General features: G+C 41.8%; 1 protein-coding gene across 1 annotated transcript in view; it reads right to left on the bottom strand.

Annotated features, from left to right (window-relative positions):
• Positions 1-4,968: 4,968 nt before the first annotated feature.
• The window catches only part of Pramel44 (PRAME like 44), a 40,441-nt gene continuing 30,472 nt past the window's right edge, over positions 4,969-14,937 (bottom strand). The window contains exons 4-6 of the mRNA NM_001378724.1: positions 7,518-7,832; positions 6,463-7,053; positions 4,969-5,638 (exon numbers count right to left, since the gene is read on the bottom strand). Of these exons, the coding sequence (NP_001365653.1) occupies positions 5,071-5,638; positions 6,463-7,053; positions 7,518-7,832 (1,474 nt within the window). The 3' untranslated portion in view covers positions 4,969-5,070. The remainder of the gene's footprint in view (positions 5,639-6,462; positions 7,054-7,517; positions 7,833-14,937) is intronic.

Below are 14,937 nucleotides of genomic sequence, written 5' to 3'. Positions count from 1 at the left end.
GGAAGGAGTTACAGAAACAAAGTATGGAGCTGAGATGAAAGGATGGACCATGTAGAGACTGCCATATCCAGGGATCCACCCCATAATCAGCTTCCAAATGCTGACACCATTGCATACACTAGCAAGATTTTACTGAAAGGACCCAGATGTAGCTGTCTCTTGTGAGACTATGCCGGGGCCTAGCAAACACAGAAGTGGATGCTCACAGTCAGCTAATGGATGGATCACAGGGCTCCCAATGGAGGAGCTAGAGAAAGTACCCAAGGAGCTAAAGGGATCTTCAACCCTATAGGTGGAACAACATTATGAACTAACCAGTACCCCTGAGCTCTTGACTCTAGCTGCATATGTATCAAAAGATGGCCTAGTCGGCCATCACTGGAAAGAGAGGCCCATTGGACACGCAGACTTTGTGTGCCCCGGTACAGGGGGACGCCAGGGCCAAAGGGGGGGAGTGGGTGGGTAGGGGATTTGGGGTGGGTGGGTAAGGGGGACTTTTGGTATAGCATTGGAAATGTAAATGAGCTAAATACCTAATAAAAAATGGAAAAAAAAATAAATAAAAAAAAAAAAATAGGGTACAGAGGTCAACAGAGAATTTTCAACAGAGGAATCTCTAATGGTCAAGAAGCAATTCACAACATATTCTACTTTCCTAGTCAAATGCAGATTGAAAGTACTTTGAGAGTCCATCCTATAAACATCAGCATGGTTAAGACTAAAAACTCAAGAAGCAGTACATGCTGGTGAGAATGTGGAGTAAGGGAGACAGTCTTCAAATTCTGGTGAGTGTGTCAGCTTTTATACTACATTTGTAAATCAATCTTGGTATTTCTCACAAATAGTTCTACCTCAAAACCCAGTTATATCACTCCTGGGTAAATACTCACAACATGTTTCCCCATAATACAAGGATACTTGCTCAACTACATAGCACCTCTATTCATAATAGACAGAAAGTTGAAACAACCCACCTGTCCCTCTACCATAGAATGGATAAGGAATATTTTGTACATTTATGCCATGGAATACTGGTCATCTATTAAAAATATGGAATATTATATGATTTTCAGGCAGATGGATGAAACTGGAAAAGATCATTCTGAGTGAGGTAACTCAGACCCAGAAGGAATTGCATGTTATGTAGTCACTGTTAATGCATTATTACTTATAGAGTATAAGATGACCATGCTACAATCCAAATTCTCGAACAAACTAAGTAACAATAGGACAAAAGGTAAGGTGATTGAATCTCACTCGGAAGAGGAAATAAAATCGGTATCAGTGGTGATTTCTTAGGGAGATCTGTATAGGTGAGGGTACAGGGACAGAAACATTTTGGGGTATCAGGTATGGTGGGAAGGGCCAAGGGATTTAGAGATTTGGGAGATAGAAAAGCAATCCATGTGGGGGCATTTCAGGGAAAAGCAAGAGACCTGGGATGGAGCAGGCTGCTGGGAGTATATGGGAGGGACCTTGGCTGAGAGCCCAGCAGATGGGTATAAAGAGATGAAGTAACTACCACCTCTAGCTAGGCAGGATTTCCAATGGAGGGAGGGGGACAGCAATGCACCAATTCCTATCCAAAAATTTCCCTGCCTACAAGATATGCAGGTATAAAGATAGAGCAGAGATTGAAGGAATAAAGAACCAATGATTAACCAAACTTGAGATCTACCCCATGGAAGAGAGCCAAACTCTGACAGTCTTAATGATACTTGGTTATACTTAAGGACAGAAGCCTTGCATAACTGTCTTGTGAGTGGCTTCATCCAGCACCTGATGGCAACAGATGGATACCCACAGCCAAAAATTAGGCAGAATTCTCAGAGTCTTGTGGAAAAGTCAGAGGAAGGATAGAGGGAGCCAGATGGTGAAGAGATCAGCCCAGGGCTTTTACCAAATTTGACCAAACAGCAGAGCTTAAGGACCCAGTCATTCCTGGAAGACAGATGAGGTCATGAAGCATGTAAGCACCCTCCCTTCCTGGATTACATTTCTCAGGATTCCCCATGGGCACAGCGTCCATTGTCACCTATGGACAAGAGAAGTCCTTGCCACCTCATTTCCTAAAGACCAATCAGTTTAAAATTCATACTGTGCCTAGTTGCTGTATAAAAACTGGCCAAATGGGCCGTGTGGGTTTGGGGCCTCTTCTTGAGGTGCATGACGATCCTAGCATACTGGAACAATAAATTTCTCTTGACTTTGAAATCATCACCTTTTACGAGTTCTTCACTCGAGGGTCCCCATTAGCTAAGGGTCATCAGAGCTTTACAACAGAGTCAAGCATTCCAGAAGGAGACCTACATAACTAAGTCATGTGGACCCATTGGGAGTTCACACAGACTGAACTACCGATCAAAGAGCATGCATGGTCTGGACCTAGGCCTCCTACTCATATGGAACAGATGTGAAGCTTGGTCTTAAATGTGGGTCTCCTAAAAATCAGACTGGGTGTTTTCTCCTTTTGAACTTTGTTCTCTGCTTTTGGAACCTTTTCCCCTTGATGGGCTGACTTGTCTGGCTTCAGTGGGTGAGGATGCATTTAGTCCTGATGCAACGTGGTGTGTCAAAGTGGTGTGGAACCTGGTAGGGGTGGGGAGTGTGTGCCTCTCCTTTGCTGAGGACAATGGCAGAAAGAAATGAGATGAAAAGGTCAGAGGGTAGAACTGGGAGGAAAAGACAGGCAGGAAGTGATCAGGTGATAAAGTGAATACATAAATGAATTAATGAAAACAAAAAGAAATGAGAAACATGGAGCTAGACATGTTAGCATTTAAACTTTGCACACCACAAACTGAACAGAAACAAGTTTTTCCTGAAACATGTTAGCAACATATATTCTCATGAACCACTTATAATTACACTAAATAGTCATGAAATATGCAATTATTTTGATATAAGACAAAGTTCTGAACATTGGATTGAAGCTTGGTGCCTTTAGTTAGTATGTACTTATAACTGATAATTAGTATATGTCAATTACACAAAGAATGCTGTTTCAGTCAGACATTTCCCTAAGACATAAATAGGTAAGGTTATATTTAGTTCTTATTTCTCTCCCTCTGTACATTGTTTCTTTCTCTTCTCTGATCAAGATATGCGTAAAGACTATACTATAGAAATTGTTCAGGTTTTTTTTATTATTTTGATTTTTATTTAATTATTTTGAACGGTTTTGTTCCTTTCCTGATCAGGGATAAGATGAGGTCAAGAGACATCAAAAGGAAAGTGCTCAGGGACTCTAGCTCCCTATCAAGAGGAAGTTTTTGATTTTTTATATTAGGTATTAGATAAGTAGATAGAATGCTACTGAATTCCTGCTCTGAATTCTCAACCTAGAGGGTGCTGAGATAATTGTTACATATTATCATACCCTTTTAATTTGGTTCACAGATCCTGTGAATGGCTAGGTAAACATTCTATGAAATGAAGCTCATCCTGACCATTCTTTTTTTTTTTTTTTAAAGATTTATTTATTATATGTAAGTACACTGTAGCTGTCTTCAGACACTCCAGAAGAGGGAGTCAGATCTCGTTACAGATGGTTGTGAGCCACCATGTGGTTGCTGGGATTTGAACTCCGGACCTTCGGAAGAACAGTCGGGTGCTCTTACCCACTGAGCCATCTCACCAGCCCCCTGACCATTCTTAGAATGACTCAGTATATTGCTTTATCATTGGCTGATCTATATAGTGACTATCTAAAAAAAGGAAACAATCAAGCAAACCAGCAACACACACATGTACACAAAATGTTTGAATTGTAATGAATTAAAGATAATGCCAAAGTCGTAAGCTTTTGTGCAAAATAAATTCCTGATTCCTTTTGATTCTCTATCAATGAGTGTGCTTACCATTCTCAAACATGGGCCTGTAAGGATCAAAAACTACGAGTCCTGGTTGGTCTTTCAGACAACTGGAGTTCAGCTCTAGACAAGCACCTGGTAGCTGACAACCATCTATACAACGTTCTGATGCCTTTTTCTATCATACAAGGATACATGCAAATAAAAGAGGAATATACATTAAATCCATACAGAAATAAATATTGCAGAGTGACAAACTACTAATTTCTTCTCACTCACCCATGGTGAAAGAGTTCAAACTCTGGAGCTCAGAGCATCTTACAATATTGCTCACCAATGGAGCTCAAAGGATATGCCTAAAACTCCACATGCTCTCTTCACAGAGACACAAGTGCTAATGAACAACATCACCATTTTAATTAATTGGGCCATTTTTTATTCCCTTGTGAAATTGAGTCCTTTTTTTATTTAAAGACTTCTTCAGCTGGTGGAATAGCTACATGTGTATTATGTGGATTTGTGCATGTGAAAGGTGGGATCCACAGAGGACAGAAAGGAGGGTCCTAGCACCTGAAGCTTGAGTTCCATTTGACAGCCACCTGGTTATTAGCTCTGAAACAGAACTTTCGTTATCTGCAAAAGCAGCATGTGCTCTTCACCAGTGAAGAGTCTCTCTCAATCTACATGTTGTTTGTTTTAAGAATATGAAAGCATGTTAATTGTGGGAAAATATCAGGTGAGTTCACTGGTCTTAAGGAACAAGGTCAGGGAATTGGACATTCAGACAGGGAGAAAGGGTGTGAGGGAAGACAGAAAGAACGAGTCTGAGAGAGTTATGTTCTTTATTTTTTTTCTTCCTCTGTACTTTAGGCCAGCCTAGAAGTTCATATATTTCCCACCATAGCTGATAACTTTATCCACTTTCCCAAGATTGTGAATTTTGACATGCCTGGCCTCAATGTGTACTTTTTTACTTCTTTCCAGAGGGTGATTTTTGTAGTCTTTTAATTTAGATGCTTTATTCAATTCAGACAATAACAATGATGTTTAAACAAAGAAATCATGTTCTAAGATTTCAATAAATACAGAGTAACAAATTATTTTATTGATAGTTTACAGAAAAGGGGTATAATGACTAGGCTGAGTGAGATTTTTTTCTCTGTTCTTTTTATTACAAATGAAGATGGAAAATACAATTTTTTTTGGTAAGACATGTGTCCCAAACCTTATTTTTATTCCAATCCAGAATGTTCCCATTTTACTGCCAGCAATGACAAAGGTTGGCCACCTGGTCAAAGACCCAGCGCTCCCCACATGTGTGGCAGATATCTGTAGCAAAGGAGCTGTTCTTGGGCTGCCTTATTGCTCTCAGTGTATCCATGAGATCCTGACAAACTTGGGCAAATCTTTCTACAGAGACTTGAGCAAATTCATCATAGCACTCCAGAGGGGCAGGGTATTGTTCCACATTCATCTTGCTCCAGTTGGCTGTGTGCTGCAAAAGGTCCTTCGGGAAGGGCATGGAGAATTCATTGTTGTAGAAGTTGATATTGGAGATCTGAGAGCATTGTTTGAATGCAGGTAGGAGGACACTGAGCTGGGAGTCCTTCATTCTACACCCCTGCAAATCCAGAGTCTCAAGAATGCCTGCCACTTTCATGAGGAGACCCCTCAGAGGCATAAGATCCAAATCCAGTAAGACCACACCTCTCAATTCCAGATGTTTTAGCTGAAAGAGGCTCTGACAGCAGGCAAAGGAATCCAAATCTCTCTGTGAAACCAGGGAGTAAGTAATGGAGAGGGTCTTCAAGGGTGTCATCAAGCACCTAGAGGTAAAGGAGACAGATGGTTAATTCTGGCAAATGGCATTGGAGAGGTTTGGCAGGGATATTCAGAGTGGTAGAAGGACTCAGGTGCCCCAAGATTAGTTTTACTAAGTCATTAAGGATATCATCTATGATGCTTCCTGTTGGAAAATGCTCAGTCATGTCAACCTCATAATTTATCTCCTGGCCTCACTCTAAACCTGAGAACCAGTTCATCCCCTAATCCCAGATAGCACACAGAAGAAATTCCATCCCAATAGAATTCTGACAGGATCTCAATATTTGCTGTGTGTTCACTGAATCTGCATTCTATCATTCCCTCTGCAGTCATGCTTGCTCTCATTTACAGCCCAAGCTCTACATCCTGTCCCATGTATTCAGCACTACTGTGTTCAAAATATTTAACCCATGGGAACTGGGTGATGATAGAAGGCTATTCTAACAGATCTGAGCATATAGCTCCTGTTTACCCTGTACTTGTGAGTCCCCTGACTTCTCACTACACACTTCCATTCCTCTTCAGTTTCCATTTGATTGGGCGGCCATGATTCTAGGAAGAAATACAACTGATCCTTTCTAGATCTGACCTACTCTTTACCTCAAATCACTTTCCTACTTCATGAGTGCTCATTTGAGACACTGATTTACCTTGTAAAAATTCCCTTGTATAACTGAGTATTCATGGAAACAAGACATAACTTCCAGTCTTTGGAGTCTCTAAATATTTGTTCCTAGTGACTGGTTGGCATCATGTCCCCATAACCCTTAAGAAAAGAGAGACAGATTTGCTCTGATAGCTGAACCAGCTCTCCATCATGGCTTACCCTAGGACCTGATTCATCTGGGATCTGAGAAAATGGACACAGAACATGAAAAGATGCTGCAGACAGTTGAATTTGGAGAACTGAGAAGCAAACTTGTTGATACACTTGACTTCGGTGACTCTTGTTCTATTGGGTAAATGGAAGTCGATTTTGTGGAGGGGTGCCAGGAAGACTTTGTGAAGATTTCTCATCTGCCCAAAATAGGGGGCAAAACGTGTCAACTCTAACAGAGTCCATTCAGTATTTAGTTCTAACTCCATGATGTGCTCTGGATCAAAAACGTGGAAGATATGTCTGAGAGCTTTTACTGGCAGAGTCCAGATTTTCATCTTTGTACAGCAGAAATATAGGGAGCCCTTTCTCTCCTGGGCCCACTTCAAGAACCATGTTTGTGCTTCATCAAGGCAGGACCTGATGCACAGGTCAACTGTGACCTTCAGACGCTGCCTCAGTGCATATCTGGGACGGACCTGCAGGGCTTTCTTTTCATCCAAGATCTCTGCTGAATAGTCACTGTCTTCTGAATCAGTCCATATGTTCCAGAAGCTATGGTGCACATTCCTCAGGTCGAGAAACTGTAGTTTTTTCCTCCTGCAGGTGAAACATAAGTATGATGGCAGACCCTGAATTAGCTTTTACTACATATATCTAAACTCGTCTATCTTCCGTGCTAAAGTGTACATTTTTTTTCAGGACCTGATATCCAAGTTGGACTTAGGCTTGCTACTGAAGCTTTCCTGTGCTTCTGTACACATGAATACTTTTCTTTCAATAAGGTACACTTTACTTCTCCTTACTTACATTATTAGTTCTTGTGGGAATGTCAGGGATAGGCTCATTCCACTGTGAGGCCACATTTACTCTAGTCCATATTCAAGGCTAATCCATATCGAACTGTGCTCAGTACAAGTAAACAGTAGCTGTCAAGAACCCTGTATCCCTGCCTGATGATGCCATCAGAAGCATCTGATCCATTTATGACAGATCTAATCTCCCTGACAATGTCTAATGTGTACTCCTTCTGCTCCCTTCTACAGGACTTGGAAATTGCTTACCTGGGGTGAAACCCTATGGTTCGACGAATGTCTACTCCATCTAGCACAGCCTGCAATGTTTCCAGGTCAGTAGTCCTCATCAATGCCCCCACAGGGAGACAGTGGAAAGGCCAGGCTATAACCAATGCCTTTATGAGCTTGATATATCTGCCATCAATGGCCTCCTTGAAAAGTGCTGGGAAGAGTCCATGGGCCATCTCCTCCAGATCAGACATGCCTAGAGCCTGCTCTCTCACCAGAGTCTGAATTGCCAGCTTCTGGAGTATGGGTGGGGTATGAACATTCATCTTCTTAAGGTCTCCAATCAGAAGGATCCTGGGGAAGGAGTCAGAAATGCATATACGTTTAAGAGAATATTTATAAAACTTCCTCACCATCACATCAACCACTAAGCTTCTGAGTTACTGCTCATGCAATGGTAGAGACATCAATTTACCTCTTCATCCTAAGACATCATAGAAAGACAGTCGCCCACACTGTCATCATGGCAGCCTCTCTATCACCCAAATGGGTATATAATTTTTGGATCAAAAATTTTGTATGTGACACACTCTTTAAAAAAAGAAAGAATGAAAGTAATATTGAATTGGCAAGACTCACAGGACTTAATGTGGATGGCTCAAGACAACATGTGCAGCACAAGCGAGATAGAACCTTAAGAGACCAGCCTCAGTGGATAGGCATGTTCCCCACGTGAGGGAAGGGCCCAGTCACCCATCTCAAAATTTTTAACTTAGAATTGTTCCCATCTAAAGAAAAACTTGGACAAAAAATGAATCAGAGATTGAAGGAAAGACCATCCAGAGACTGCCTACCCTGGGATCCATCCCATCAGCAGACACTAATCCCCGACACTATAGTTGGTGCCAAGATGTGCTTACAGATAAGAGCCTGGTATAGCTGTTCTCTGAGAGGCTGTGCCAGCATGTAAGACAATTGCAGACACTTATAGGCAACCATTGGACTGAGCCAGGGGAACACAATGGAAGGCTTAGGGAAGAACAGAAGAGGTGAAAGAGATTAAAACCCCATAGGAATAACATCAATATCCACTAACTTGACCCCTCAGAGCTCTGACGGATGAAACCATCACCCAAAGTTTGTACACGGGTGCATCCACGGCTCTGGATAAATATGTAGCTGATGATTGAATTATCTGATATCCATGGGAAGGGAGATGCTTGGTCCTGTGGAGGCTTGTTGGGGACTGGGTGTGTGTGTAAGGGAGTATTGTCTTAGAGTCAAAGTGGATAGATGATGGTCAGGGGCTGCCAAAGAAAAGACTGGGAAAAAGAACAACAATTCAAATGTAATTAAAAAATCAACAAAAAAAAAGGAAAAAGAAAAAAGAAAAAAAAATCCCAAAACAAAAATGCAACACACAACAATCATGGAAGCAGTAAACACACACACACACACACACACACACACACACACAACACCCTGTGTCTTGGATCAATATTGATCCACTAAGCATGATGATGACAATGGGTTCCTATAATTTTCAGGGTTTTCTAGGTCCCAAATACAGACCATATCAAAAAAATCAAAGCTGTGTGAAAGCGATATAAAGCAAAGCCTAATGTAAGACATTGAGTGAGACATTAAGACACTCCAAGTGTAACTCCAGCTATTGTGAGTTAAAGGTGTTCAAAGACACATGGTCCCCTGGTCTCCAGGTGAGCCAGTGACTCACAAAAACAAGCACAAACATTTGAGTGAATGGAAATGTGAGGGAACACACTAGTAATGTTAATACTGAGGAGTCTTATGAGTCAAAAGGTTATTGCTTTTCACCCTACCCAATGCCACATGGCCATTTGTAGGACAACTTAAACAAAATAGAAAATCAACCATAATAATGAAATCACCTGGTTAACATATACGTTTGTGATGAAGCTAAAACTTCATTTGAAATTAAATCCCAGGTGTTCAATGTATTCCTCTAAGAAGAAAAAATTAACATGTTTTGTCCTAACTTGGAGTCTAAATGTCTCTACATCAAACCGCATGACCCAGGGGAATATCATTACCTACTAGTTCTGAACACTGTAGACAGGTCTCTGAGTGCTGGTCAAACAAGACAGTTATTCAGGCTGCAGTTCTCTGAATGTGTTCTCTGGCTCCAGTGAAGCCTTTATATACCTCTCTGCTCACCACTCCCTTTTGTAGCCACACCCACCAATCCCAAACTGGAATTGGAGTAAATGATTAAACTCCACCCTTTTAATCGTATTTGTAACATGCAACCTTTTCAGTGATTGAATCGGAGCTCTCAACCTCATTTCACAGCTCATGTGGGGAGGTTATGGAACAAGAGGAACACATCTCTATTGTTGAAGAGAGTCCAAACTTGCACAACCACTTGTAAGATCAATCTGGCAGTTTCTCAAATAACTGAGATTCAATCTACCTTGTAGACCCAGCTTTACCACTCACAGACAGAAAGCCAAAGAGGACCCACAATGCCACAAAGATACTTGCTTGACTATGTTCATAGTAGCCATCGTTCTACTGAAGATACCTTAAGGCCTTCTAAAACACAGCAGAACTGATGCACATATGAATTTAGAGAGCTTGAAGCAGCGGGCACAGGGCATGCACAGATTCTACCTCATGACAGTATTGAGAGAAGCTCCCATTCCGAACCCAGAAGCTGTCTCCAATCTATAAAGTAAAGTCTTCCAAATGAAACACTAAACTTGTTAAATGGAATTTTTTTTTTTTTTTTTGGTTTTTTGAGTCAGGGTTTTTCTGTGTAGGCCAGGCTGTCCTGGAATTCACTTTGTAGACCAGGCTGGCCTTGAACTCAGAAATCTGCCTGCCTCTGCCTCCCAAATGCTGGTATTAAAGATGTGCACCACCACTGCCTGGAGTTAAATGGAAATTTTCTGTTGAATGCAAATCCTACTCTTAAAAGAAGACTAATTAACCAGTTGTAGGAGGGAAACAAAACAAACTCAAAGACAATTTAGCAGATCTGAGTGTTAGAAAGTTGTGTTATACACTTTTGTTTATTTATATTGTTCTGCTTTTAGATTATAAATTCTTTCTGTTTTTCTGGGATTTCTGTGTTTTTGAATGTATTCTGTATTTCTTTGGGATTTTTTTTGCTGTTGTTGTTGATGATTCTACTTTATATTTTTGATGGGTTGGCTCTCTTTTTCTGTTGGCTTATTTATATTGTCCTGTTCCAAGTTGTGTGTTTTTCTTTTCTTTTGATTTTCTGTTGCTCTTTTGGTTTATTTGTTCATTTCTCTGTTTGTTTTTCAAGCAGGGTCTCATTGTATGTTAAACTGTTCTGTAACTCACTTGCTAGGCCAGGCTGGAGGTGGTCCTGCCTCTTCCTCCCCTGTCCTGGCAGTACACTTGTGTTCTGCCACACATGTTTCTGGATTCTTTAAGTGCCTGTTTCTTTTCTCAGGAGAGATACAAAGGGTGTGGATTGAGATGGAAAATAATGTGGGAATGACCTCAGAGGAGTTGGGGGAGTTGAAACCATAATCATAACACGATGTATGAAAAAAAAATATTTCAGTAAGGGAGACGCAAAGAAAAGGGGAGGGAGATATGACTGAGTAGTTAGAGCACTGGCTTCTCTAACAGATACCTCAGGTACATATCCTAGCTTTTGTGTGTCAGCTCCTGTGTTTTTGTCCCCCATGCTCCTAACTCCTGAACCATCTCTTTATCCCATATCTGATTAACATGAAGGAGTGCCAGCTTAGCACATTGTCTACAGATAATGCCACTGAGATAGGAACTAGACAGGTTGAAGGCTCATACTACACAAAGAGGCAGAGATAGTATCTTCTTTAATTTGCGTGTAGACAGGGTTATAAATGAGGACTATTTCACCTAGGCAGCCATAACGAATAGCATGGGGGTTCATTACAGGAAAGGATCTCAGTATCCAGACTTGATAAGTGAGGTAGTACAGTTTTGGAAGCTTGAAAATTGGGAGCTATAGAACTCTTGATCATGAGAGAACCCACAACATGGAGAAGGCCAGTGGCTCCTTGAATGAGACCCAATCTTGAGGAAAGTGCCTCAAGAGAAGTTGTTCCAAGACTTGTAGCTAGCAAGCCTTTTCGTTGTGTACACTGGACTGGAAGGAAACTGATCTATATTCTGTACTTTCATAGGAACCAGTGTCATTGATGCTCTCCCCCTGGAAGAAGTGATTCTGGAATGACCCCTGAGGTTACTCTGTAGGCACATCTGGTAGAGATTTTCAAGATATGCAAAGGTTGAGGATCAAGGCTAGATGTGACCATTGTCCTGTGACAGCCACATTTCTGGGGAAAATCAATGGGAGAGGCCAAGATCATCAGTTCCTTTGGATTTTGAGTCTGTAGTCTCTGGATTTTGCCTGTTAAATTCAACTGTCAGTCAAGGAAGAAAATGGTTGCTCATAGCTTTGGGCAACAAACAGGTGTTGGTGTGACCCTCACAATGTTCCTTCCCAGGTCCTACTGGTGTGGCTCAGAGGTGAAAAAGAAAGGAATTGTGTGTGCTAGGAAGATGTGAATGGCTAAATACTATAGGCACGGTTGTTGAAGCATCTGCTATATCTGCATAGGTGATAGAGAGCACCAAGCTACCAGAATAAAAGCTCTGGGCACCTGAATAGCAAGGGGGTTAGAAGTTTCATGGCCAAACAGAGAATAGTGCTTAGTAACAGGATCTCAGCCACAGTCAGGTCCAGAGGAAACCCTCAAACAAAGACAGATGTAAAAAATACCCCCCAAAACCCCCACAAACAAACAAGAAACACACCAGATCAAGAAAAACTTTGAGACTTTCCATTCTTCTACTCTGATGAGCATGGAACAGAAGGTCAACCTCACCAGGACAGGGCTCCTTGAACCTTGGTGCAACAATACTACCCAAACAACAGATTCTACTGTGCATGAAATTCCCCAAGGACAGCCTGGACAAGCTGCTCAGAGGAACACAGGTCAATTTCAGAAAATCTCTAGAAAAAAACTTATTGCAATATAATATGATCAGGGATCTATTGTCTCCCATTGAGCACAAAGCCTGGACCTGAAGAAAGCTTTTGCCCACCATTGGGTATGTATACAAAGCCTCCATTCCAACTCTGATGTGTGACATTGTTTATACATGCTGAAAAAGTGTGTACACATCAGTGTCTGAGTTTGGTGACTGTAAATGGGATGGATCACCAGGTGAGCCAGTCTCTAGATGGTCGTTTATTCAGTCTCTACTCCACACTTTGAGTCTGTATCTCCTTCCATGTTCCCCCCTTTTGTCCACCCCCTTTAAGATAGATAAAAGATCCACACTTTGGTCTTCCTTCTTCTTGAGTTCCATGTGGTTTGTTAATTTTATCTTGGCTATTCTGAGCTTCTAGTCTTCTGGACTAATATCCACTTATCTGTATATACGCCCCAGTGTGGGGAAATGGCAGGGCCAGGAAGCAGGAGTGGGTGGATTGGTAAGCAGGGGGAGGGGGAGGGCATAGGGGAAGGATGTTTTTCACAGGGGAAACCAGGAAAGGGGCTAATATTTGAAAATGTAAATAAAGAAAATATCCAATGAAAAGGCGGGTCATTGTCTTTATCTCTAGACAGTGGTACCTGTGGCTCTTTCATTAAAAACTGTAGTGCCTATTAACTCAGCAAGGTCAATGCCCCTAGGCTCCGGAATTCCCTGGTCATGAGCCCCATCCAGCTCAAAGTCTCTTTTCTCTTGGTCCCATTTTACTCTGAAAATCTTTCTTTCTACTTTGGATTTCTTCTTTCTTTTCCAAGGAGATCTCATTAGCATTTTGGAGAAAGCCTTTTTTTCTTGACCCAAGGAGTTTTACTGCAGATATTTTAATTCATGAAGCCAGAACAAGAGGCTGAGCTGCCAATCAAACACCCAGCTCCCATTGTTGGTATTTGAATGGGAGACACAGAATTACATTATGTAGTTTGGGGGTCATCCTTCATCAGTTCACTGAAACTTGCACCACCACCCTTGATAGCTCTCCTGCTCTTCTGTACATGCTGACTGTCTTAGTTCATTTGTGAATTGGTGGATCAGCTAGGGAGTGTGCATGTAGAGTGGGTGGACTGTAAACTGAAGTGGTCTCTGTCAGTACAGCTGTGGGTACCACTACTGAACTCAGGCTTGACAGCAAGTGCCGTTCCCCTCTGAGCCATCTCACTGGCTCTTAAGCTCCCTTGAGGTTAATTTAAGAATTTTATTTTGTGTTTTGGGTACTTTTTTGTTTGGTTTTTGTCTCTCTGTCTGTTTGTTTGTTTGATTGATTTTTGACAGGGTTGGTCAGTTTACCCTTCTCTGGTTCTTTCTGAACTCAAGTTGTATACTAGAGTAACCTTGACCTCAGAACTTCTCCTGCATCTACCTACCTAATCCTGGGTTTTAAGTCTGTACCTGCACCATCTGGGAAATTTCATCTTGTTTGTGTGTTTGTTTTGTTGTTTTTAGACAGGGTCTCTTTGTTTAAGAGCCCTAAATGTCCCATAAGCCACTCTGAGGAGCAGTCTGGCCTCGAAATCAAAGATGCTCCTGCCTCTTACTGTAGTGCTGGGATTTATGCCCTGTGCCACCCTGCCCAGCTCTGGTTTAATTTTGTGAAAGATCCTCACTCCATAGATTTCACTGGTTGGGGTTTAGTTATTAAGATAAGGGTAGCTCTGAACTCCCTGAATCAGTCAAACTTTGACTCCTGAGGGGAGGGAATCAATGTGTATGCTGCCATTCTCAGTATAAATATATTGTTTTAGTAAGATTTGTTCTATGTGTAGGGGTGCTTTGCCTACAACTATGAATGGGCAGCCCTCTCATGGCTGCTCCCCTAGAAGGTCAGAACGCAGTTTCACAACTGCTGGAACTGGAGTCACAGATCATTTCAAGCCACCATGTAGATGATAGGAATAGAAGGTTGACAGGTGTTCCTTCTTTCTAAGCCAAGTCTCCAACCCAAGACCCACATCCCTGAGGAATGTTGTTGGGCTGATCCAACTTGTCATAATCTAAGTTGCCTGAGCAGCCAAGGGCACCATCTCCCTCACACCTTCTTGTTCATGTTTGCCTTTGTCCATTTAGAAAGCAGGTCTTTTAGGGATCAGACTATACTTCAGCTTACAGTTTGGCTGAAGATGACATTCAAATGAGCCTCCTACCTCCCACTTCCAATTTTGAGCTTACCAGCATGCCCCATCTTGTCTGTTGCACAGAGAGTTTTAGAGAGGAATCCTTGAATGCTGGGTAGCTCCCTACCGAGTACACACACAACACCCTGGCCACTATAGTAATGGAATCAAGCCTTGCTCCTACCCTACCTTTTGCGTGGCTGCTGCTGCAGTTTACTGACAGAGCATCCACTCCTGCCCTTCAGCTCCAGTACCTATTCCTAACTCTGACTCTGTATTCTGTCCCAAAT

The sequence above is a fragment of the Mus musculus genome, chromosome 5 (assembly GCF_000001635.26).
Source record: "Mus musculus strain C57BL/6J chromosome 5, GRCm38.p6 C57BL/6J".
NCBI lineage: Eukaryota > Metazoa > Chordata > Mammalia > Rodentia > Muridae > Mus > Mus musculus.
The sequence above is the reverse complement of the archived record's forward strand: the minus strand, read 5'-3'. Positions and strand labels throughout refer to the sequence as shown.